The following is a 25156-nucleotide window of genomic DNA, read 5'->3' as shown; positions in this document are numbered from 1 at the left end:
TGGACAACATGGATACATAAGCATAATTTTGAGATGGGTGTAGGGTTGTTTAACGGGTGTAGAAAAGGTCATGATTTTGGATAGGGGATGACTTGAGATGGTGATGAACAGCTGTCTTGAAGACCTGGAGGGAAGAATGAGATTGAAGATGGTGTCGAAGTTGGGTCCACAGGTGGGAAAAAGAGGAATAAATTCGTAGAGGTGAGCGGTGATTCTGAATTTAGGCAGTTTTACAAGGAGGGGGTTGCTGGTGGACTGCTTCATCGTGAGAGATTCCAATGATATTGAAGGCCTTTGTTTCCACAGCATCAATATGAGCAATATGTGAGGTGGGGAGCCAGCCCAGAGGGGAGAGCAGTACTCCAGTGAGCTGCGGATGAAGACCTTGAAAGTCGATAGGAGCTCAGGTGTGCCAAGGAAGGACTTTGCATGACAGAAGATGCCCAGTCGGCATTTGGCTTTGGAGGCTAATTTTCAAATGTGACTTGACCAAGAAAGATCAAGGCTGAGAGTGAGACCCAAGAGTTTGAGTGAGTGAACCTCTTCAAGAGGGTTGTTGAGAAAGTAGATGGGAGGGTTTGCAGTACGGTCCTGTGTGTGTGTGTGTGTGTGTGTGTGTGTGTGTGTGTGTGTGTGTGTGTGTGTGTGTGTGTGTGTGTGTGTGTGTGTGTGTGTGTGTGTGTGTGTGTGTGTGTGTGTGTGTGTGTGTGTGTGTGTGTGTGTGTGTGTGTGTGTGTGTGTGTGTTGGTGAGATTTGGAGATTGATTTCTCAGGAATGAAAGACATGTTCCAAGTGCTTGACCAGTTTGTGATTGTGTCAAGGTCTGAGGAGAGGGAAGAGTCTGCAGCCTGCTTGGCTCTCCGAATCGGAATTGCCGTCTCCTTTTGCCTCCTCATTAGTATATGGTGTGAACCCCAATCAAACGGGAGACCAAGAAGGAACCCAAATAAGTAAAGAGCAAAGATGGAGTCATCAGGAGGAGGAACCTGGATAGGGTTCAGGTTTCAGCCGCTACTTCACAACCCTCAAACCCATCCAGACAATTGATCCTTTCAGAAAATTTTCTGCAAGAATTCACTTATCCGAGAGAGCGAGATAAAGAAAGAGAGAAGTAGAGAGTGAAAGAGATGAAAGAGAAGAAAAAGCAAGAATTAGAATGAATAAAGAGAATTGTGAAAAAAAATAGAAAGGAGTGTGAAAGGGACAAAGAACAATACAGTCGTTTTCGACATTTGTGGGAGTTGACCTTTAATACCAATCACCATTAATTGGAAGTTATGCTCAGCCCTCAGAGGTCCAAGCAACGTGATTGAAAACTTAGAACTGCAGAGATGCCTTTGTACTTGTGATGTGACAACATGGTGGTCTTTAGATGCCCATTGTTTAGATTTACTTTTGGGAAACTTGAGAAATGTCCATTTCATACGGAAAGTGATACATGTCGTCAAAACTGGGCAGCAGATGAAAATTTCATTTTCAGGGAGGGGCGGCAAAATATTTGTTCACAAAATCTAGGTTTGTCGAAGCGCAAGGTGACAGGAGGGCTGAAAGGTAACAAACGTGCCATTGAAGCATTGTCCTGTCTCAAGCAGAATCTATGCTGAGGCCATTTTAGATGAAGGAATTGGTGGAGTAAGAACATACACAAAAAAATACTGGACTGGAAAAGAAACCACTATCACTTTGAGGAAGGAGACTGGTTGGAGAGTCCAGCTGCAAAATTTTGTTCTTTGGCTTTCTTAAGAATGGGGACACCTGTTGCGAGCTTTACGGAGCAGGCTAAAGTTTCTCTCGGTCAGGTGAGCCTTCCACGTTGAGAATGCAAGCTGTTTGACATGACTTGCCTTGCCACAGGATTCAGTGTAGCAGAGCCGAGAGGAGGGATGGCAGAGCCATGGATGAGATGGGATACACTGGTGCTTGAGTGAGAGAGTATGTTTAACCTCCGCCATCTTCAGATGGATGGAGGTTACTGTTTTCACCCCTTTCTGTTTGTTTGCTTGTTACTTACGAAATCTAAAGATTTCGTAAGTATATTGATGACTTCCGTTTCTGTTTGTTTGTTTGTTTGTTTGTTTGTAGGCACGATAACTCGAGAACGGAAGAAGCTACCAATGTCAAATTACAGCACGGGATTCAGGAAGGTGATGGCTAGTGCTGATTAGATTTTGGTCGAAATCGGTCAAAGGTCAAGGTCACAGTGAGGTCAAATATTCGAGTTTTGATGGTTTGGGACAGATAACTCGAGAACGGAAGAAGCTACCAATGTTAAATTACACCACGTGATTCAGGAGGGTGCTGGCTAGTGCTGATTAGATTTTGGTTGAAATCGGTCAAAGGTCAAGGTCACAGTGAGGTCAAACATCCAAAACATTCGATTTTTGATGGTTTGGTACAGAATCATCGTAGAAACTTCTGGTTTGCGTCGCTACCTTCTCTCGAGACAGCTTTTATTAGACAAGGTCAGAGGTCAAGTTGACGATTTCGTAAGTACCAGTCTCTGACTGCTTGTTTGTTTGTTTGTTTGTTTGTGAACAGTATTACGGAAAAACTCCTTGACGGATTTCGACGAAACTTGGTGGTTGGGCGAGGGGGGGCGGTTAGGTATGGTCCAAGGATCATCCCATTAAATTTTGGACTTGGTCCCCCCCCCCAAAAAAAAATTGTTGAAGAATTTTTTTTTTTTTTTTTGCATTTCTGCATGTTTTAAGTGATTTCCAACCCCCCTCCCCCCCAAAAAAATTGTTACCCCCCCCCAAAAAAATAGAGAATTTTTTTGCATTTCTACATGTTTTAAGTGATTTCCATCCCCCCCCAAAAATTGTTACCCCCCCAAAAAAAATTTAGAGAAATTTTTTTTTGCATTTCTACATGTTTTAAGTGATTTCCAACCCCCAAAAAATTGTTACCCCCACAATTATTTTTTTGCATTTCTACATGTTTTAAGTGATTTCCAACCCCCCAAAATAATTTAGAGAAAAAAAATTTTTTGCAACTTTTTTTCCAACAAAATTTCGATTTCTTTTTTTTGCATTTCTACATGTTTTAAGTGATTTCCCCCCCCCCCTCCCCCCCAAAATAATTGTTAGAGAAAAAAAAATTTTTGCAACTTTTTTTCCAACAAAATTTCGATTTCTTTTTTTTGCATTTCTACATGTTTTAAGTGATTTCCAACCCCCCCTCCCCCCCAAAAAAAAATGTTGGAGAAAAGAACTATAACTGTCAGCACTGTTGACATATTTAATGAATAAGATATAAGGTTCACATGAGTGACCCAGCAGTATTGGCGGCGGAGGTTTTGCACTCTCCCGAGTGCTCCCCCTCTAGTTTGAGATATTCTTCACCATTGGGAAATGGGGTCAAAAACGATGATGTTGCCACCACCATGCTTCACAGCATGATATTTCAAAAAGTTGTGGATGAGTGATGACAAAACTCGGTGGATGAGTTGGGTAAATGACAAGAAGAAGCTGATTAGGTTTTGATTCAGGTCGAAATCCAGATCCGGCCTATCAGTGGGATACAAAACGTAAACTGTTGAGCCTGGCAGAAGTTAGCGCTCTACTGAGTGCCCATTCTAGTTTTGGTAAAGTATTCCCAGGCAGAATCAATATCAGAGTTTCAGGAATAATACCAAGTCTAAATTTAAAATATCTGGCAATGGGGGTTGGGGGTGAGGGTTTGGGTAGCTGCGCGAGACTTTTCAAGTCCCATCGGCGATCAAAGGGCTAATCGCCGGCACATGATAACCATGCTTGCGTCGATAGTATTGTGCTTGGAGTACAAGTACACCATGAACCCCAAGTTAGTTTTCGTTTTTGGGAATTGTTTCATATGGAATTTATTGTTTCAGTGATCTGTAGTGAAATGACTTTGTGCCATTCCACCAGACGTGCTTTCTCAGTGGCACTCTTTATAACCCTTCCATACACGTCGTACTCTTTTCTTCGATGCAGGAAAATTAATTTTATTCTTCGAGATGCTTTTGCTTCTCTTGATCACCCAAAGGTGAACCATGTTTACCCAAAGGTGAACCATGCTTTTCCTGTAGCTTTTATGGTTGAATTGATTTGTCATCACATGGCCACAAAATTGCATAGCGGTGGGAAGGATGGGGTGACAGAGGTGCAGGATGAGCTGGTTTGACCACCTTTACCACCATATTTCATTGTGTAATAAAGATGAGGGTGTGTTGAAAAGTAATGTCGAGTGCATGACAATGTCATGCTGTCTTCTGCTATCTTGACTAACGTAGCACAGACATCGTGTCAGAATCACGAAACTTCGCCTGCAGTGGCGGGAAGAACTGGTGTGTGTTCTGTGCTTTGTTTCATTCGAGTATCTTTACCTGTGTTTGAGAAAAAGAAGGAGGCATTTCTTTTCAACATGCCCTCATGTGTCATGTGACACCCCACTTGCGATGCAGGTGTTGCATGAGGCTTTGTGTAATGTAATATACTATTTGTGAAGGTGTTTTGGGGGATATTTGTAAATGTTTTGTCACAATTAAGGAATGTGGTTTGTTGTAGGTGCACAAACTTCAGAGCTTTTTGCATGACAAGGAAGCTGCCTTTCACGAATCTGTGCGTCAGCATGAGGAGGCTCTGTTCCAGATGGAGAGCCGTGTAGATGCCGGCGCAGATATGGAACAGGTGCTCAGGAATGTTAACTTCTCAAACCTCACACACTTTATTATAATTATTATTATTATTTTTTACTCCCTACTTCGTGTGATATATTATGAATGAGTGTAATATATCTAATCTCTAATTATTCTTATTCTTCAGGTCACTTTGTGCTACTTTTGTCTCATCTCCAAGTGCTCTTGTTTCTTTGTTTTTCTCTTTGCATTACCAATTTACTCATTAGAGGTGTAAACAAGTTTGGAGACGGCAATGGTTCACGAGCGGTATTTGACGATGTAGATTGTTTCAGAAGTCAAGGATGAGACAATGTGATAATGTTTGACCAAGTTATAAAAATGATCAACATGATGTGGTACGAGTGACGGGTTACTAGCTGCAAAATGTCGAAAACCCGGTTTCATTCAACAACTTTCAAAATTTGACCTTTGCATAACCTTTAAAGGTCACGAAACAATGCTGTAGACATTAAAATAAGGAAACAGGATACGTGCTATAGCTTATTGGAGTTAGTTTGTCGAAGAAGGTCGAAAACCCGGTTCGATTCCCACAACTTTGAAAATTTGACCTTTTTTTGAACTTTAAAGGTCAAAGGTCAAGGATTATGACCTTTGGTGCAAAAGTTACTCTGGAACATTCCAGGAACAATATAACGTCATGTAGGCTATATGGCATTTCGCACTCCTCGGATTATCCATACTTTGATGAAATCAGCATAAAAACAAACTTGAAGGGGGCGCCACGGACAAGGTGTTCGAGATAGAGCAAAATGGTTTCAAGACTTTTGGTGGGGAATGACCTCAAGATTATGCATAAAAATATTGTCATCCAAGCTCTCAAAGTTTGGGCGGTCGTGTGATTTTTTTATGTCAAAATTCACAATTTTCTAAGTTTGTCACCTTGTGACCTTGACCTTGGGATGAAAATGTAAAATCGGGCTCCGTGGGGCTATGCAGGTGCTATTGGGCTAACCAAATACCGAAACCCTGCCAGATTCGACAAACCCCCTCGGAGAAGATGGATTTTTTTTGGCAAAATTCGCAATTTTCTAAGTTTGTGACCTTGTGACCTTGACCTTGGGATGAACTCCGTGTGGCTATGCAGGTGCCATTGGGCTAACCAAATACCGAAACCTCTGCCAGATTCGACAAACCCCCTCGGAGAAGATGGATTTTTATGTCAAAATTTGCAATTTTCTAAGTTCGTGACCTTATGGCCTTGACCTTGGGATGAAAATGAAAAATCGAGCTCCGTGGGGGTATGCAGGTGCCATTGGGCTAACCAAATACCGAAACCCCTGTCAGATTCGACAAACCCCCTCAGAGAAGATGCAAATTGAAATCGGCTACCCCCTAAAAACATGTTTTTTGGGCGTGGCTCCGCCCATAATGGGCGCACCACGCCCATTCTCAGGAAAACACAACTAGATCATGATATAAACCTCCCACCAAAATTTTATCAGGATCGGATCAAAACCCACGGAGCTATGCTCGGAACAGACAGACAGACAGACACCAATAACGAATGTAGTGGTCACTTATTTTTTCGTGAAAATATTTTTTCGTGAACCAATATAAAAAAAAGTGTGAATTTAGTTTTTTTTTTTTTGTGACAACCGAATGGGGATGGGTATGGGCAAGGACAGGCATAGGCAATATGTTAGGGGGAGACCGTAGGGTAGGACCGAGCCCGTCTTCAGACCGGCCAACGCCACCACACTCCCTCCACAACCTCACGAGACCACACCGAGGCCGGCCAGCTTCAGGAGTTCCAATAAAGAACTCCTAGGTTTCTTTTCTTTTTTTGTGTGTATGTCTGCGTGTGGGCCCGTCTATAAGTAGAATTCTTGAAGTGTTTATTTCATCATTGTAAATACTGCATTGCATATTCGCGATAATCTCGCCTCTCCTGTCTTTTGCTTTTATTGTAAATAAATTATTAGAAATGTTCCCAGCTTGTTTCCATCCTTTCTTTATTTGGTCCAGCGTGGCTTGGGTCTGAGTTCAGACGGGGTTTCATCCCTGATAATCCGTTAATCCTAGCCGGCATGGCTTTGGCAGTTTCCGCTCAGCTGCAACCGAGCCGGAGTTGGTAGTCGCTAGTTGGAACTCTACCGCAGTCGGTGGAGTGACCCGGTTCGAGAAAGACTTGCTGAGGCCGTGAATCCCCGGTAGCCAAGACTGCGTGGTTATTTAGGTATATTGGGATCTGGACAATTAACCCTACGCCACGTGGTCGAGATATTGGCGTTTCACGGTCGATTAATCGACCCGCCGGCTTCGGAGTTATCCGGAGCGACGGCCTATAAATTCCAGGGAATCTGGTGGGAGATGGCATAAACTTCCCCACCTAACGGTCGTTCTCGTCACCGACCCCCGGCCCACAACAATACATATATATATATATATATATATATATATATATATATATATATATATATATATATATATATATATATATATATATAATATATTTTTTATATTTTTCCAGTATGTATATATTCTACTATATAAATGGCAGTCCTTCTGTCTGTTTGTCTGTCTGTTTGTTTGTAACCAATAAGCTCCTAGACTAGTGAACCGATCTTCATGAAACTTTACACACACATAGACCTAACATTCAGCTCCATTCAGCTTGGCTTTCCATAAAAATGAAAAAATATATATATTAAAAAATAAAATAAATTCATTTCCATTAAAAAAAGGCTTTCGAATAGTGCGCCGGCGTATTAATCATAACAAAAGGCTTCATGGTTAAAAACGCTAGGGATTTTTGAAATACAAAATGTTCGTATTGGTTGACTTTTTAAACATACACATTCTCCTCCTGTTATTTGAATTATCGAACTGCACGTGCACGGCAACAGCTTACTGCTGATATATATGCTCATGAAAAAGCCAGGCAAGCGGAGTCGGCTGCAGAGAGAGAGAGTCGCCTAACTGCAAATAGAGCGTCACACCGACGGGCGAGAGAAGCACAAAACTCACGTTCCAGCTTTCTCGGTCCAGGTTTTGGCAGGACATAAAGGACAGTTTCCACTGCTGCGAGAAACATTGAGTGGCTCAAGGCCGCCTTCAACTCTGACCTCTCTGAGGATTACGGCAGCATAAAGCCTTCCTTCCATAAATCTGAGGAATAAAAGAAGCCTTCCTAATTTTCTCCATACAACTGATGCCTCAGTCTAACTAGCGTAAGGAAAATAGGGCAAATTTCCCGGGTATTACCGGGTACTTCAGCTAGTATATATGTATATATGTATATATATATATATATATATATATATATATATATATATATATATATATATATATATATATATATATACATATACAGGGTGTCCCAAAAAATGTACTCACATTTTGGCTCCTCATAACTCATTGAATTTTTCATTTATTTTCAGATCAAATTCACCATAATAATAGCAGAAGTACGACTAGGTTTTGAAGAAAGAGAATTTATCAATAAGTGCTACTGGAAGCACGAAAACATCATGGAGGTGCAAAGACAATTTAGAAGACATTTTCACAAAGATCCACCAATGCGACGCACCATTGCTCGCATCCGAGATAAGTTTGAAACAGATGGAACTGTGCATGACGTCCATGAAGACCATGGTCATCAACCACCCCCGCAAAGGAAAATCAATTGCTGGAAAACCTCCTCCGATCCCCACGGAAATCTGTACGACAAATGGCTCGTGAGACAGGAATCCCAAAATCAAGCGCCCATCGCATTTTGAAGCGAATTAATTTGAAAAGTTACATTCCAACATTAATCCACGCTCTAAATGAAGACGATCCTGACCGGGGAGCTGAATTTTGTAAGTGGTACCTGGGCAAATGCGAAGAAGATGCAGCATTTCCATCCAAAATTGTTTGGAGCGATGAGGCCAGCTTCAAGTTAAATGGCTCAATTAACCGACACAATTGCACCTACTGGGCTCCTGAAAATCTGCATGTTACTATGGAACACCATTTCAACTTACCAGGGGTTACTGTGTGGTGTGGGATATCAGCATTGGGTATCCTAGGGCCATTCTTTTTTGACCAAACTGTCACTGAGGATGTTTACTTAAACTTGCTGCAGGAATCCGTCGGTCCACGTGTCGAAGAGATATTTGGTGACGAAGAGATTTACTTTCAGCAAGATGGAGCACCTCCCCACTACCACCGTGATACAAGGGCCTATCTCGAAGCAACCTTTCCGAACAGATGGATTGGGCGAAGAGGTAGTGTTGAATTCCTTGCACGTTCCCCAAACCTCACTCCAATGGACTTCTTTTTATGGAGATATCTCAAAGATATGGTTTACGGCTCAAAACCAGCAACAGTCGATGAGCTGAAAGAGGAAATTGAAAGCCAATGTCTTGCAGTTCCAAATGAAATGATTCGTAACGCTGTTGAATCCATTGGTCCGCGTTATCGGCTGTGTTTGGAACGTGATGGTCGTCAGTTTGAACATTTGTAAACATGCATTTATCCATTTATACATTTAACCATTAACCTTGTTTCTAAGTCAATATACAACGCATTTATTATCATTTAAAGAGTGAGTACATTTTTTGGGACACCCTGTATATATTCCAATCATTGTATAGTGGGCACCGGGAGGAAGGTTACCTTTGGCAATCGCTTTGTGATATGTAGTTATTTTGTTTTTTAATTATTTGTTTTTATTGCATATTTATATATTTAATTTGTTGCTTCGCTCATTCCTGGAAACCTTTAAATTTCTGGATTTTGCTGTTACAGGTGCACTGTGACCTTTATTATTATTATTTTAAAAAATACGTCAGCCATTTCCTCAGGAAAGCTGTTTTAATGTTATCTGAAATAAAACGGACTGCCCTCTTCAGTTATTATTATTTTTGAATGTGTGATGGCGTCATAGATGTCCAGAACTGATGATATGCATTAAATAGTGAATGTGGTGTTTTTCTTGGTCATTATAAACTTGTGCAGCAAGCTTGCTAATCCCTCATTCAGGTTTGAATGCACTTGAGGACTCTGTTGGTGGGATCAAAAGTTTCCCAATATTTCTGTAAAACATTATTTAGATTGTACGGGCCCAAATAGCATTGCATCCCATTTGATTTTTCTGTTCCTCATTTTGACCTGCAATACAACTTCCATTTCCACACTATTTCTGCACTAAACTCCATGCTGTTATTGCTAAATACTGTGTCCATCATTGCATTCGGATTCATCCAATTGGCTTTTCAGTGACTGGTGTTTTCACCGCAGTTGCTGAAGTCCTTGAAGCAAAAGCTCCAGGAGAATGAGGAGGTGCTCGCAGGTCGCACACAGGTGGTCGACATGCTGCAAAAAGAAATTGATGGTCGAGATCAGAAGATCAAAGTACGTAGCAGATCTCGGCCTTGCGTCGATGGCAAACCATTCATTACTAGTGGTTTGTACAAAACTCTACTCTTTTGGGTAATTTTTCATTTCCATTAATGATTGAACAGTTTATTGTGTTTCATTTTCCAGCTTCTTCTATTCATAAAATGTGCTGGTGCTTGTAATATGATCAAATCTGTTGAAAGCTCCCTACAAGTTAATGGGACAAACAATGTTGTAGTCTTGGAAATATCCTAATACGGTGAGATGGTTTACTTTTATGCCTGAAGATCAGTTCTTCTAAAGGATACTACTCTATCTTTTGTGTCTGTGATGTGGATGGGGCAGTCAGCTTTCTGTTACCTTCAAAAACTTGTTTCACAATGCAGTGCTAAATGCTGCCACTCTATCTTAAAGGACTAAGTTACATCCAAATCGAGTGGAATTGGGTGCTTTAGGGACGACCGACGAGCATGCTTATTTGTGTATTGCTGTTAATATTTGTTCATTAATAAATAGTACAACATCATCTTTGGGTTGCTCATGGTAGGAGACAAAAGTCTTTGATGGGTAAATTGATTTTAATGTCTTATTCCATCCTCATCGGCTTTTGTCCACCAGACACTCTCGGAGAGCCTGTCTAGGCTGAGTGCTGAGCGAGCAGAGTTGCATGGCAGGCTGGACGCCGAGAGACACGTATTTCGTGCACAGCTGAAAGATCTGCGCCAGCATCACCCTGCAGCCATGGCCCACACCTCATCAGGCCCTGAACCGGCCACTGCTCAGGTACTACGTGATACAACATTGGTAAGGGGACTACGCAAGAGCGCAGCATGCAGTCATACAAACCATGCACCCCTGTGTCCCCGGGTCACCAAACATGCTCTGAAAATTTATCAATATAATTATATGTGCAATAAATAGTTCGAGGCAAACTGTTGTGGTTGTCTAACTATTGGGAAAATCAATGAAATTTAACTCCGAAGTTGTTATTTCTCGAGGCTGTTGAAAAAAAAAACAGCCGCGTGCCATATATGGATGTTGATGTCACGTTCTCCAAAACAAAGCGGACGCTCACTCGCTCATTGAAGAAGTGTCCAGTTCAGCGGGCCGTTCTTTCGCTTTTTTGGGGCTTGCAACTGTCTATATTATCCTTTTTTTATTTTGAATTATTGTAGAACAAAGTTATTTGGATATTTGTACATCATACCTCGTACGTGTGTCGTCATGTTTTGCGAAAATGGCTGGAAAACGGGTAATCGCTCCCACCGATTCCCGAAGGAATCAAACCTTCTCCGGCAGTGGATAAGATTTGTATAAACAAAACGGGCGAATATACCCCCAAAGAAAACGGGAAAAGAGGACCCTTTGGATAGACTTGTCATTTGTGGTGACTATTTCACAGCTGAGGATTACGAAGGCATAAACACATCCGATCACCACTCTGTGAATATGAGTTGTTGGTTGACAAGTTCTCCAGATACTGCTCTGTCACAGAATCAATTGTTGAGTTTAAGTGAGAAAAACTTTGAAATGTATTCTGAAAGAGTACATGGAAAAACACATAAATAAACTTTCTGAAAAACACAAGCATGAAAAAATTTCTCAACAAATCAACTTATTGTTGATTAAATTACTTCTTTAACAGCATCAGCAAATTGGGCGGTTTCATTTCAATTGTAAAAAATTGATCAATGTTCCACTTTTTTTTTCTAAATTTGGTAGAATATTTCCCAATGAGGCGAAACATGTTTTGGTATTTATATGCCACAACAGTCTCTTGAAAGATGGGGTTTGTTCTAACTGTTCACTTTCGCTGGAGTCAAGCTCAGCTGTCAGAAAGACTTCAACACCAAGGCTACAGTGTATAATATATTTGGGTCCATTATTGATTCATTCTATTTCTGACTCTTGAGTGACTAGAGGGTTAAAAATTATTATATCAAGTCACAGACGAATCAAACTTTACATTCTTTTATGCATCGAACAAGAAAATGAAAATTTGCAAACCAATCTGTCTGGTGGAGTCTGTCAGTGTGAACTGCCGGGCAGTCAGTCCTGCCACTTGTACATGAAATAGGCCATTTTATGGCACTTGTCGGTGGCTCAAATTTATATGGCTCAGGGCCAGAAACTTCATAGTATAAATTCCCATCATCCTCCGACTCGTCCTCGGCAATATCGGAATGAAAACGCTCAATTTCATCGCCGCTGAAATCACTCTTTGATTCGCATCTCGCCATTGTTCACACGCTATTTCCGAATGTTCACAAAGTTTTCGGAGAATGTGACGTCATAGCATCTTTGGTAAATTCCGGTCTGTTTTTCGATCACTGACAAAAGTTTTGACTTGAAAGTTAATTTTAGCAAATTTTGAGTTTCAAATGTAAGAAAATAATTGCCCAACGATTATTAATGTGATTACAACCTTCGAATCACACGGTCATCAGCAACCCAAAACCTGCTCTTTAAATAGGATGTGTAAAAGACACTGCATCAATCATCGTAAACTTCTGGAATTTTTTTTTCTACATCCTTTAAAATCATTATTTTATTTCAGTTGAATAATTAATTATCTGTTTGAATGCTGTAGAACACAAATCGCCTTTTCACACTTTCAGAAACTCTTCATTTAGCAGCACTTGGACAAAATATTATGGCATTTTACTTCTCGACCAATCAAATTTGCCGCTCGCAGACCCAGCCCATGTCCTTGTTCTCTCAAGACTGCGTGAGGTGATGTGTTCAATGAACTCTCTTGATTTCTCTGCCTCATGAACTTGGCAAGAGCGTGTCCGGAGGTCTTCTCTACTGAAACTTTTCGCTATGGCCTCGTATTTGGTACCGGAAGTGATTTATTTTCATTCCTAAACCAAAACAAATGGTGTAAGAAACTTCATGTCGCACGAACCTTTCAGTTGAAATCGTTTTTTAAAAAGTGAAATCCATTTTTTTTATTTTTTTGTGTTCAGTTGAAATCAAGTTCCATTTTGGACGTTGTCGAGAACACATGACATGCATCACTCAAACGAGATGTGATGGTTCTTTATTTGATTGATCCACAACAGCAGGTGAAAGTTTTCCAACCGTTAATTTATTTGGAACGCATCACCACACACAACCACTCAGGACCTCTGTGTCCTTTCTTTCTCCTTTCCATTTATATTCTCCGAGATAGACTGTCTACGAAGGTGTTTCCTTCTCCAATAAGCTTGCATATTCCAGGTGATTCTAAATCCGGAAGGAACTGGAAAGTTCTCACACCTCAGCGATTATTTCATCCAGTTTGAAGACTAATTCCAATGTTTTAACCTGTTCCCCTTTTACACAAAACTTTTACATTGCATAACTCACCTGCACAAACTTTACACAATCATGTTTTAATCCTTAGGCCTAACTAGCATTAACGTCCCGCTGTACTCGTACACTATCCAGGACCGCCCAACCGCCCAAACCAGGTTGGGAGGACCGCCCAACACATGCAAATGATCTCTGTCATGTATGCTGTTTGTATTTGAAGAACTTGTATTTTGTTCCACGTTAAAGGATTGAGTTATTGACCCATGTACATTTCGATTTATTAATACATTTTCTGATTGCAGGTCGACCTGCAGGGCTTGCTGTTACAACTAGCCGACACCCAGGCTGAACTTGAAAGGAGTAAACAGCTGGTGTTCAATCTCAGCCAGGAAGTGGACGGGTAAGCATTCGGGTTTTGTCGATTTTATCCAATGACTGATCACTCTTTAATTGCACACAAACTACTGTGCTGTGCTTTTTATTCCTGAGACTGTTTTGGAGGTGAGCTGTGCATAAGTTAACCAAGTATCCTATATTTGGAGACGCAAATGAAATGGGTGCGATATAAATGTCTGTAAAGATTTGATGAGGTGTAAACTCGTACATCTGATCTGACGTTGATCTTTGAGGGGCCTCATGTGCTCACTGTGGAGGTTATAGACAAATGTCGAAGGTGGGCATGATGCTTGACTTGCTCAAGGAATATGGAGCGTGCCCAGGGTACTGCCCCAAAGGCCTCCTTTTATGAAATTCCCCACGGCATGCTCAACATCAACACTCAAGTGCACACAAACAGCACAAGCACAGCTGGTTTAATGCCTCAAGCTGTAAGGATGGCACGTTTTCTTGATACAGGTCCCCCTGGTGGCATGCAGCAGGTGATGGTTTTAGTGAAATCTAGTCCATAAAATCTCACCACCAAACCAGCTGGCCTGCTACCCTTTGTAAATTTACAGAGTAATGGTCATCTGGAATGTGTATTGCTTTCTGTTGTTAATCATTAAAACTGGGTTAGTGTCCACAAAGATAGTTTGACCACCTCGATAGTTTTGTCCCATTTCTGATTGTTTGTTTCCTCTGTGGCATCTCCTAATCCTTTGAAACCAACTTATTTTTATATATGAAAGACTTTCTTTCTGTTTTTTTGTATACATGGTCAAGGCTTATGTAGGAGCTGGTACACTGAAGTTGAAGGCCAAGACAGAGGGAGACTTGGCCACTTGGACTTCTGCCATTTTTCCATATTCCACCTTTTTCACCAAAAATAGGTCGATTTATTCCCTTTTTTTTTTTTTTTGCATAGTGTCGAGACAGACTGGTGGAGGAGCTAGAACAGAGAGCAGATCAGGACGTAACAGAATGAAAACATTGGATAGGGTGTTGGGGGGACACACCAACAGTAGGGTTGAGGGAGACTTGGATAAATTAGCGATGTGGTGAAGACGCAAGAGGTAAACAAGATGGACAAGCCGGTAGGCGACGAGGGATTCGCGAGGATCGAAGCGCTGGATACGATGCTTTTCATTCTGACCGATCTACCGACGAAGATTAATTGCCAAGACGTATTGGTTCACATACAATTGTTCCTCTGCCTGGCAAGATTTTTCCTATTGCGTATTTTGCCAATTGGCACTCTTCATAAAAAATGACGGTAAATAGACACCCTATTTTTGAAGGACTACCATTTGAAAAATAATCAGTTTGCTGGTTTGTGCGGTGGAGCCTCGCGTTGCAGACGCGTGCGCGCGCGCACACACACACACACACACACACACACACACACACACACACACACACACACACACACACACACACACGGAAAACCCGATAAACTTCTCTCAATGCTCTTGTTTGACCACACCTCCAGAGCCACACAATATTTTTCATAAGCCACGCCCACTTTCCTATGCCACTCGCACTTTAAATAATAAATAATTGCAGGTGGTGTGTGGGTCATGGAATCGTTTTCGGTAAATAAATGAATAATTGAAGGTTGTGTGTGGATCGTGGAATCGTTTTTGGTAAATAAATAAATAATTGGAGGTGGTGTGTGGGTGGGGAATAATTTACGGAAAATAAATAAATAATTGGAGGTGGTGTGTGGGTGGGGAATAATTTACGGAAAATAAATAAATAATTGGAGGTGGTGTGTGGATCGTGGAATCGTTTTCGGCAAATAAATAAATAATTAAAGGTGGTGTGTGGGTCGTGGAATCGTTTACGGTAAATAAATAAATAAATAAGGTGGTGTGTGGGTGGAGAATCGTTTTTGGTAAATAAATAAATAATTGGAGGCGGTGTGTGGGTCGTGGAATCGTTTTCGATAAATAAATAATTGGAGGTGGTGTGTGGGTGGGGAATCATTTACGGTAAATAAATAAATAATTGGAGGTGGTGTGTTGGGAGGCGAATCCGAAATGGTAAATAAATAAATAATTAAAAGTGATGTGTGGATTGTGGAATCGTTTTCGGTAAATAAATAAATAATTGGAGGTGAGGTGTGGGTGGGGAATCGTTTTCGGTAAATAAATAAATAATTGGAGGTGGTGTGTGGATGTGGAATCTTTTTCGGTAAATAAATATATTATCGGTTTGCTGGTTTGTGTTGTGGAGCCTCGCGTTGCAGACACACACACACACACACACACACACACACACACACACACACACACACACACACACACACACACGGAAAACCCGATAAACTTCTCTCAATGCTCTTGTTTGACGACACCTCCATCGCCACACAATATTTTTCATAAGCCACGCACACTTTCCATAAGCCACACCCACTTTCCTACGCCACTCCCACTTTTCATCAAGCACGTCCACTTTGCCTAAGCTCCGCCCACTTTCCTAAGCCCCTCATAAAAAATGACGGTAAATAGACACCCGATTTTTGAAGGACTACCATTTGAAAAATTAAACCTCAATCAAAAATCAGCTCGAGTAAAATTTTCTAAATATCTCGGTGTTTTATTCTGAAGTCTCGCTTCTCTACATTCAAAACTGAAGGACAAGTATTGAAAATACTGTACGCGGTTTTTCGGCCGCTGCACAGCAACGGGTGGTTGCAAGGCAACGAAATTCAAACGCGCACATTCCCAACAAATACTACACATGTTGGCAAAGTTTCATCGAAATCGGTTCACTGGTTTGTGCTGTGGAGCCTCGCGTTGCAGAGAGACACACACACACACACACACACACACACACGGAAAACCCGACAATAAGGGATATATAGCGAATCCAAAAACCCGACAATAAGGGATATCTGGTATATATAGCGAATCCAAAAACCCGATAAACTTCTCTCAATGTTCTTGTTTGACGACACCTCCTGAGCCACACAATATTTTTCATAAGCCACGCCCACTTTCCATAAGCCACGCCCACTTTCCCTAAGCTCCGCCCACTTTCCTCAGCCCCTCATAAAAAATGACGGTAAATGGACACCCGATTTTTGAAGGACTACCATTTGAAAAATAAAACCTCAATCAAAAATCGGTTCGAGTAAAATTTTCGAAATATCTCGAAGTGTTTAATTCCGAAATCTCGTTTCTCTACATTCAAAACTGAAGGACAAGTATTGAAAAAACTGTACGCGGTTTTTCGGCCGCTGCACAGCAACGGGTGGTTGCTCGGCAACGAAATTCAAACGTGCACACTCCTAGCACATATTGCACATGTTGGCAAAGTTTCATCGAAATCGGTTTGCTGGTTCGTGCTGTGGAGCCGCGCGTTGCAGACACACACACACACACACACACACACACACACACACACACACACACACACACACACACACACACACACACACACACACACACACATACACACACGACGGAAAACCCGACAATAAGGGATATCTAGCATATATAGCGAATCCAATACAGTTGCAAAACTCAATCACAGAAGTGGAAGGAAAAACTGGAAACCTGGAAAGAGATTATTTGTGGAGAGTTCTTATAGGTAGAAAGGATCATGGTTGTGGGGGGGGGGGGGGAATGACCCGTGATAGTGGTGAACAGCTGTCTTGAAGTCTTGGAGGTAAGGATGATTGAAAAGATCGAGGAAATTTGTTCCACAGGCAGGAAAAAAAATTAAAAGGGGAACGAATGAGAGAACGTGAGCAGTGAGTGTGAATTTTGGGTGTTGCACCAGGAGGGGGTTACTTGCAGACACCTGGGAGCACCGAGAGAGGAGAGGGTGCAAGACGAGAGAGATTGAGAGAGAGAGAGATTGAGAGAGAGAGAGATTGAGATTGAGATTGAGATTGAGATTGAGATTGAGATTGAGATTGAGATTGAGATTGATTCATCAAACTGCAGAGGAAGGCCTTGTGGGTGGATAGGAGTTCAGGTGTGCCAAGTGTTACGTGTTGCTTCCGTACACCGAAGCGAGTGCCCCAGTTGCATGGATGGATGGATGGTGTGGTCGAAAAGCTTTGTGGACCACAATTTGTCCCGTCAATTGTTTAACGGGTGAAACCAGCATACGACACAAAGCAGAAGGATATTTAATAAGTCATGTATTAATCCCTACTGTCTACCCTTCAAACACAAATACCATTTAATAATATTACATCACAATGATTTTAAAAGAAATACTCAATGATTTTAAAATATCCCAAAGTTACATATGATGCTCTCAATGATTTGAAACTCCTCAAAGTTACTCATGACAGGCTTCAATGCAGTTTTGAATTGACTCTCGACTTTCAAGTCAGCATCTTAGCTCATGCACCCATTTCTTTATGGAAAACCCCAGCAGGGTATAACTTTATGTTTGTCTTGTGTTCATGTTCGAAGCAGGCTCTGTTGCCCGAATAAGTGCACATGGAGTGATGTCTGACTGGCCAGTCGCGCTGCGAGTTCTCAGAGGGTGATCTTCGTACCACCGAAGCATCAGAACGTACCACCACCGAAGATGATCGTACCATCAGAACAAGAACCTGAAAGTCCTTGAGTGGCCCAGCCAAAGCCAAGACTTTAATCCCATTGCGAATCTGTGGAAAGGCTTGAAGATTGCTCACCGTCGCTCCCCTCCCAACTTGACAGAGCTTAAGGAAATCTCCAAGGAAGAATGGGAGAAAATCCCCAAATCCAGATGTGAAAAGCTGATAGACATACCCAAGAAGACTCAAAGCTGTAATCGCTGCCAATGGCGCTTCTACAAAGTATTGACTCAGGGGGTTGAATATTTATTGACGCAAGACATTTCAGCTTTCATTTTTAATTAATTCGTAAAAATTCTAAAAACATGTTTTCACTTTGTCAATGTGGGGTATCTTGTGGAGATTGGTGACAAAAATTTTTTAAATTCAATCCATTTTAATTTCAGGCTGTAACACAACAAAATGTGAAAAAGTCAGTGGGTGTGACTACTTTCTGAAGGCACTGTATATTACTGATCCGTAACACAAGGAAGGACTTTGTACAATGGAGGATGCCCAGTCGGTGAATGGCTTTGGAGCCCAATATGGAAAAGTGGTTTGCCCAAGAATGATCATGGCTGATGGTGAGACCCAAGAGTTTGAGTGACTGAACTTCTTTCAGAGGATTGCTTGTTAAGCAAGTAGATTGGGCAGGTTCACCAAACGGTCTTTTTAGAGAGACAGACATAGAGACAGAGTTATCAGGATTGAAAGACATATTCCAAGTGTGTGACCAGTTTGTGCTTTTATCCAAGTCTGCAGAGATGGAAGAGGCTGCAGCCTGCTTGGCTGAAGGATGAGGTATGTCTCAGCAGATTTTTCAGGAGGGTCAGAAAGACTGTTGATGAAGGTTAGGAATAGGAATGGGCCCAAAACACTGCCTTGGGGCACTCCATCCTGATGTAGAGTGGAGAGGAGATGAAAGGATCTTGTGAGAGCCATTCATTCATTTGTTTATTTATTTATTTTAACGAGAGAAGAGGAAATCAGTGAGCCTTGTGTGGAGGTGGCCTTGGATGCCATAAGGCAGAGAGTTTGGAGAGCAATGTGGGATGCCAGATTGTATTGAATGCTCGAGGTGCACCTTTGTGCAAAAATCTTAGACACATTCAGGAATTTACTCAAAGGCTCCACTTGTGTTTTCTATCATTTTAACAATGCTGACTGTTATAAATACAGCTTGGTTTGGGTGAGAAGAAACCAAGGTTGTCATATAGGAATCTTTCATTCACATTGATCAGATTCTTCAAAAACTTGTGATCACAACTCCTCAAATTAAACTCAACGAGTAATTCAGAAGAAGTGTGGTAGCTAATCCATCACATTTACCAATCAAATCTAATTGATGACTCGCTGTCAGGTGTTTATCGCCGTTAACATACATGGAGCTTAAAACCCACTTTTCGTTTTGCAGAATACAGATCTATCAGGATTAACTGTTGACTTTAAACAAAATGGTCAAAAATTTCAGTATTAGAGCACCATAAAGTTGTTTCTTCATAAAGAAGGGAAAACATTGAGTGTTGTGGAATAGCTCGCATCACTTGATTTGGCGCTGTACCCACAGTGTAATCGAGAAGTACAGAGAAACATCATCTGTAATTGACAAACCCGTTGAAGTGTTGAATTGACAACAAAACTGGCAGAAGGCTCACGTGTTGTCCATCCCTCAGCAATATGAATGCCACTTGAAATCAGGACTTCAAGGATGTGTTGCAGTTAGAAAATTTCTGGTAAGAAAGGCAAACAAAATTAAAATATGCACAACCACAAGAACATAGGAATTGAATTTGACTATGAGACAATGGTTAAAGGTGCTTTGGACAGACGAGTCAAAGTTTCAGTTGTTTGGATCGAATGGAAGACAGTCTTGTTGGATGACAAAAACAAACTCATAAAGAGCCTTGCTTGAAACCAACAATTAAGCATGGAGGACGTTCAATTAAAGTTTGGGGGTGCATATCCTTAAATAGTGAAAATTGCTAAAGATTGATTGTTGTACGTACAGAAGTTGTACCTGTAGCAAGATACAGAGAAATTTTAATCCATCATGCTATTCCCAGTGGTGCAAGACTTATTGGTCGAAACTTCATCTTACAGCAAGATAATGATCCAAAACACTCAGCTGGAATAATTGAAGCTTATTTGCAAATGAAAGAGGAAGCTGTCGTCCTTCAACACATGGAATGGTCCCCTCAAAACCCAGAACTTAATGTAATTGAAGCTGTGTGAGACTATTTTTTTTAACAAAGAAAAAGTCAAAAAAGAATCCCAGCAACTTAGATGATCTTGGAAGATGCATGGAACACCATTCCACAAGAGTTTATAACAAAATTATTTGAAAGTGTCCTTCAAATATAATTTCATTGATTTTGAAGGAAAAGGGTGGACAGACTCGCTATGAGTTTTATTCCAAGGTATGTTGTATATTAGTTCTGGGCCGATGAGAAAATTTGACTGTAACCAATTACCGATAATAAATAAATTAATAATAATTATTATTATAATAGTCGACCGATGCCGATTATATAGTGGTAAATAATGACATCTTAACATATTTTACACACATGAAGTGCACACCGTTCCGGATTGGTTCCATGCCCACGATTGACATTATTGAGTGACTGAATTGATACAATTCAAATCCCTATTCTGACATTTGGCAGCAACGTTCCACTCCTGACTGGTAACGGGGATTGCAAAGCTCGTTCCGATCACGTGACTTTACGTAGGTCAAAATGGTCGACTTAGTTAATTTCTTCCAAAATCTTCTTCTCCAGATTCACCAGTCAGAATACTACCACATTTGGGTTACAACATTAGGAAAGGGTCGTGATGGTAAATTGTGGAGGTCATACCAATCACTTGACCGGAAGTGCGTCAAAATCGCAGACTTGGTAAATTTTTGGGAAAAATCACATAAATTCTTTCAAAAATCTTCCTCTCCAGACCTACCGGTCAGAATGCTACCAAATTTGGGTTACAGCATTAGGCCAGGGCTCAGATAAGCTACAGGTCCTGTAGTCCGATATTTTTTTCTTCCCGTCATACGGCGACTATTGACATCTGTTTATAAAGAATAATGCACATCTCCGTGAAACGTCGATAATTATAATTCAACGTTGTTTTAAAAAAAATTGTTTATTGAAATTCACCCAAAACAAGGTTTTAATCGGTAATCGACAATCACTCACGATGCCGATTACCGAAAAATTGCTGACATCGATCTGTGCCGATTACTGATACCGATATCGGCCCAGCACTATTGTATGCATTTGGTTATTTGAATAAGACTTTTTCATAAAGGTGTATTTGCATTTAACACAAAGTTCTTGTATCTTTTTTGCATCAGAGTAGAAAAAAAGCAAAATGTATACCACTTTTGCACAGCAATGTATGTCTTGAAAGACTGCCCTGATTCCATGTCTGATGTTGAGGGCCTCCATCCATTGTTGGGTGAGTAGAAGTAGCTTGTCCAAGATTGAGTAACCTGGTCTGAATCCAAATTGGTGATCAAAGATGAGATTATTGGAGAAAAGGAATGATTTCATGTTAACTGTGATGGATTCCATGACCTTGCTAATGATTGGAAATATGCTGATAGGTCTGTAGTTAAGGGGATCAGTTTTTGTAACTTTTTAATGTAATCTCATGAGTTTGGCTGACTTCCAAGCAGATGGTAAATGATAGGGTGAACATAGCAGAAACAGGATGTGCTTAGAAACCTTTCGGCTTTCTCAGGTGAAAAAGGCACAGAGTTCATAATCTGTGTATAAGAGAGAGCAGGTTTTTGTGGAAGAATTCCTAGACCGAGTTAACGTCGGAGGCGGTATATGTGGGAGACCAGTCTTCAAGAGAGATGACTGCTTGCAGTCCTTGTCATTCTGCTTGAGTGAACTACCAGACTTGCCGGCATTGAGGCAGCTCTCTGAAAATAGCCAGAGAGATGCTGGCTCTCACAAAAATGTGATCAGACAAGCCAATTGGAGCAGAGGAATAACAGGAGACATTAGCAGGAAAGTTAGTCATTACCAAATCCAGAAGGGCGTATTTGCCATTGGGAGAAATCCAGGTGGGAAAGTTCACAGATCGAGTCAGTCCGATGGAGTCACACAAGTCCTTTGCTGAAGTGCCACGGTTGGTGAGAGAGGTAGCAACATCCAGCCAATTGGCATGGTAACAGTTGAAATATTTACATATGAGGAAGAGAGTGTTTGGAGGAATGGTTGAAAGTTTGTCCATGTTGTCTGAGAGAGATGTAAATGGCGTTGTTACTGTTTGGAGGACGGTACAACACACACAAAAGCAAGAGGTGGAAGTGGAGGGGAAGTTGCATCAAAAGGTATTTTTGGGGCTTGAGAGGTGTAACATCAGTACAAGGGCAGTGAGAAATGGAGATGTTGATGTAAATTGCAACTCCGGTGCCGGGATGGCATTTACACCTATCACACTGTTGGAGACAATAGCCAGGAAGAGAAATTAATGAGTATTGGGATGTACTGTGGGAGGAAAGATTCTGTTCAATAGATGTCTGGTTTTGCAGCTGTTGCCTGGGTTGAGAGATCTGTCAGGTGCAGTAGAAACCTCAGATGTTTGAAGTCCACACAGTTAAGGAGAGGGGAGGAAGCACTGTTATCAGTGTGGAGAGGGGATGGGGGAACAAGGAGTGGGGCTGGTATGGGGCAGGGAGGAAGCTGAGCAAGGGCGGGGACGAGGTGAGGGGAAATCTGGGAGATGGCAGAACAAGGGGGTTGGTGAGAGGAGGCGAGGTGAGGGGGGTGATGGGAGAGGGAAGATATGAGGGGCAAGATGGGGTGAGTTGGAGTCAGAAATTTGGTACATGGTGGAGGATACTAAATTGGGCTTACAGAGAAGGGGTGTGGTTGGGAGGACAGTGGTGTATTGGAGATAAGGAGGAGGATACTGACAACTTCACGACAACCTTAATCACCCATGATGTACCAAATTTTGTTCACGGCATTAAAAAAAAAATTGCGGTGTTTGAGGGGGTCTAACGAGGGAGTTTATGGGGTGGGGGGGGTGGGGTTTCTCCCCCCAAAATAGGTATTTGCTTTCTTATCCAAAACTACACACAATTCCGATGAAACTCGACCACAACCTTCGTCACCCATGATGTACCAAATTTTACTTACGGCATTAAACAAAATCCATAGGTATTTACTTTCTTGTGTGTCGTATTTTGTTCATCATCCATACCTTCCAATCTACCAGTGGTTCCCTGGTTATCTTATCAAGCCGCGACCAGGTGAGCGCCCAGGGGTATTGCCCCGATGTTTTTGCTCGTTTATAACTGGCTTGAGATGGAATCACTTCTGGAGTTTTCCTGGAGGGGTCAAAAGATTCCCAATGTTGTGGTTTTTAAATGTTCATTTGATGAACATGTTTGTTTTTAGGAATTGATCATAATTACAGAACCCTGTCATCAAGATCGGTGTAACTTTTACAAAGGTATGACTTGATACGTGAAGTTACTACATTGTCATTTCATAGCTTGCATTGAAAATGGATAAGTACTGGACTTGTGTAATGTGGAAGCTCTCCACAAAGCTGTCTAACCTGGGCTTGAATCCCGACGCAGCTATAAACTGTCGTCCTGGTATTTCACAGGTAGGGTGATTCATCAATGTGTGTGTGTGTGTGTGTGTGTGTGTGTGTGTGTGTGTGTGTGTGTGTGTGTGTGTGTGTGTGTGTCGGCATTAGTTGGTGGACGTTAAAGACCCCACTGTGTCCTTCGAGAAGAGTCGGTGAGCTATCGCCGGCACCCTGAGCAAATTACAAATTCCTGCTCCAACTAATGCTGGGAAGGCAATGGCAAACCACCCAGTATAGCCCTTTCCAAGAAACTGCTTTCAGCAGCACTGACGTGGTGTAACAGATTATGATGCGTCCAAATTGGAATGTAGAAAATCTTGTAGTGATGAGTAACACCCTTGAGCCTTTTCAAACCTGTGCTCGTTTCTGGAGTTTGGCATGCACACACTGCAGGTACATCTGCTAATGATGTGGCTCCAAAGGCCTGTCATGTGACGCTGTTATCACTTTGTTTTTGTTTTTGTTTCCATGGTAATGTTGCTATGCTAAGGTTTATTCATTAGTTTTTCTGGTTTTGATCTCTTGGTAATGGAAGTTGTTGACAATGACAATAAAACAATGACAATGAAGTTGTTGACAATGACAAGGGTGAATAAACACGCGCTATGTGTAAATAGAGTAGTTGTTTCCCTGTACGGCACTGGTGTTTGTGGGACCCTCCTCTTCTTTCGCCATTTTGCTCCATGGCCATGATTGTGCTCTTCTGCTCGTTCTTCATATTTTCTGTCTCAAAGAGGACGAGTGGTTACTGAAGGTCGCTTTTTGTCATCGCTCCCTTTTGCTGCTGGCCTACATTAGGTCCTTTAATACTCATCATTTGCACAAAATATTTTTCCAATTGAGTTGCTAACCCCATACCTTTGATGTCACCTTATTTTGATGGGCTTGGGCTGTCTTCAAAAAGTAAGGAGAATGGGCAGTGCAAGGAGATGTTGGGAGTGAGAACAGTGGGGCAGGGACATCTCTCGGTTGTTTTTAATTAACTGTTAGCAGGGTTACCCGGCGTTGCCTGGGTTGGGGGGGGGTGGTACTGAGAAGTGGGAGAAGCAGGAGAGCCAGCAGGGCTGAGAATGGGGCAGGCGGATCGGGGGCAGGAGAACCGACGGGGTGGCGGTGAGGGGGGAAATTGTGTAGGGGGCAGAAGAGCCAGAACACCAGTGGGTAAAGGGGTATTTAAGGGTCTTACAGGTCATTGGGGTCTTAAGGGTCTTCAATGTCTTCTGGCTCGAAGGGAGCCTAAAGGTCTTTGGGGCCTAAAGGGCCTTTGGGGTATTCGGGGTTTTAAAGTGTCTTAATTGTGTTTGGGAAATTAAATGGTCTTAAG

General features: G+C 41.7%; 1 protein-coding gene across 3 annotated transcripts in view; it reads left to right on the top strand.

The window, feature by feature from the left end:
• GOLGB1 (golgin B1) overlaps positions 1-25156 on the top strand; it is a 124483-nt gene that overhangs the window by 36337 nt on the left and 62990 nt on the right. For all 3 annotated transcript variants that reach the window (XM_085880780.1, XM_085880778.1, XM_085880779.1), the window contains exons 8-11: positions 4531-4653; positions 9888-10001; positions 10605-10769; positions 13586-13683. In XM_085880780.1, the coding sequence (XP_085736906.1) occupies positions 4531-4653; positions 9888-10001; positions 10605-10769; positions 13586-13683 (500 nt within the window). The remainder of the gene's footprint in view (positions 1-4530; positions 4654-9887; positions 10002-10604; positions 10770-13585; positions 13684-25156) is intronic.

Source organism: Eptatretus burgeri, chromosome 5 (genome assembly GCF_056783735.1).
Source record: "Eptatretus burgeri isolate ZD-2024b chromosome 5, Ebu_testis_v1, whole genome shotgun sequence".
Taxonomy (NCBI): Eukaryota; Metazoa; Chordata; class Myxini; order Myxiniformes; family Myxinidae; genus Eptatretus; species Eptatretus burgeri.
The sequence above is the reverse complement of the archived record's forward strand: the minus strand, read 5'-3'. Positions and strand labels throughout refer to the sequence as shown.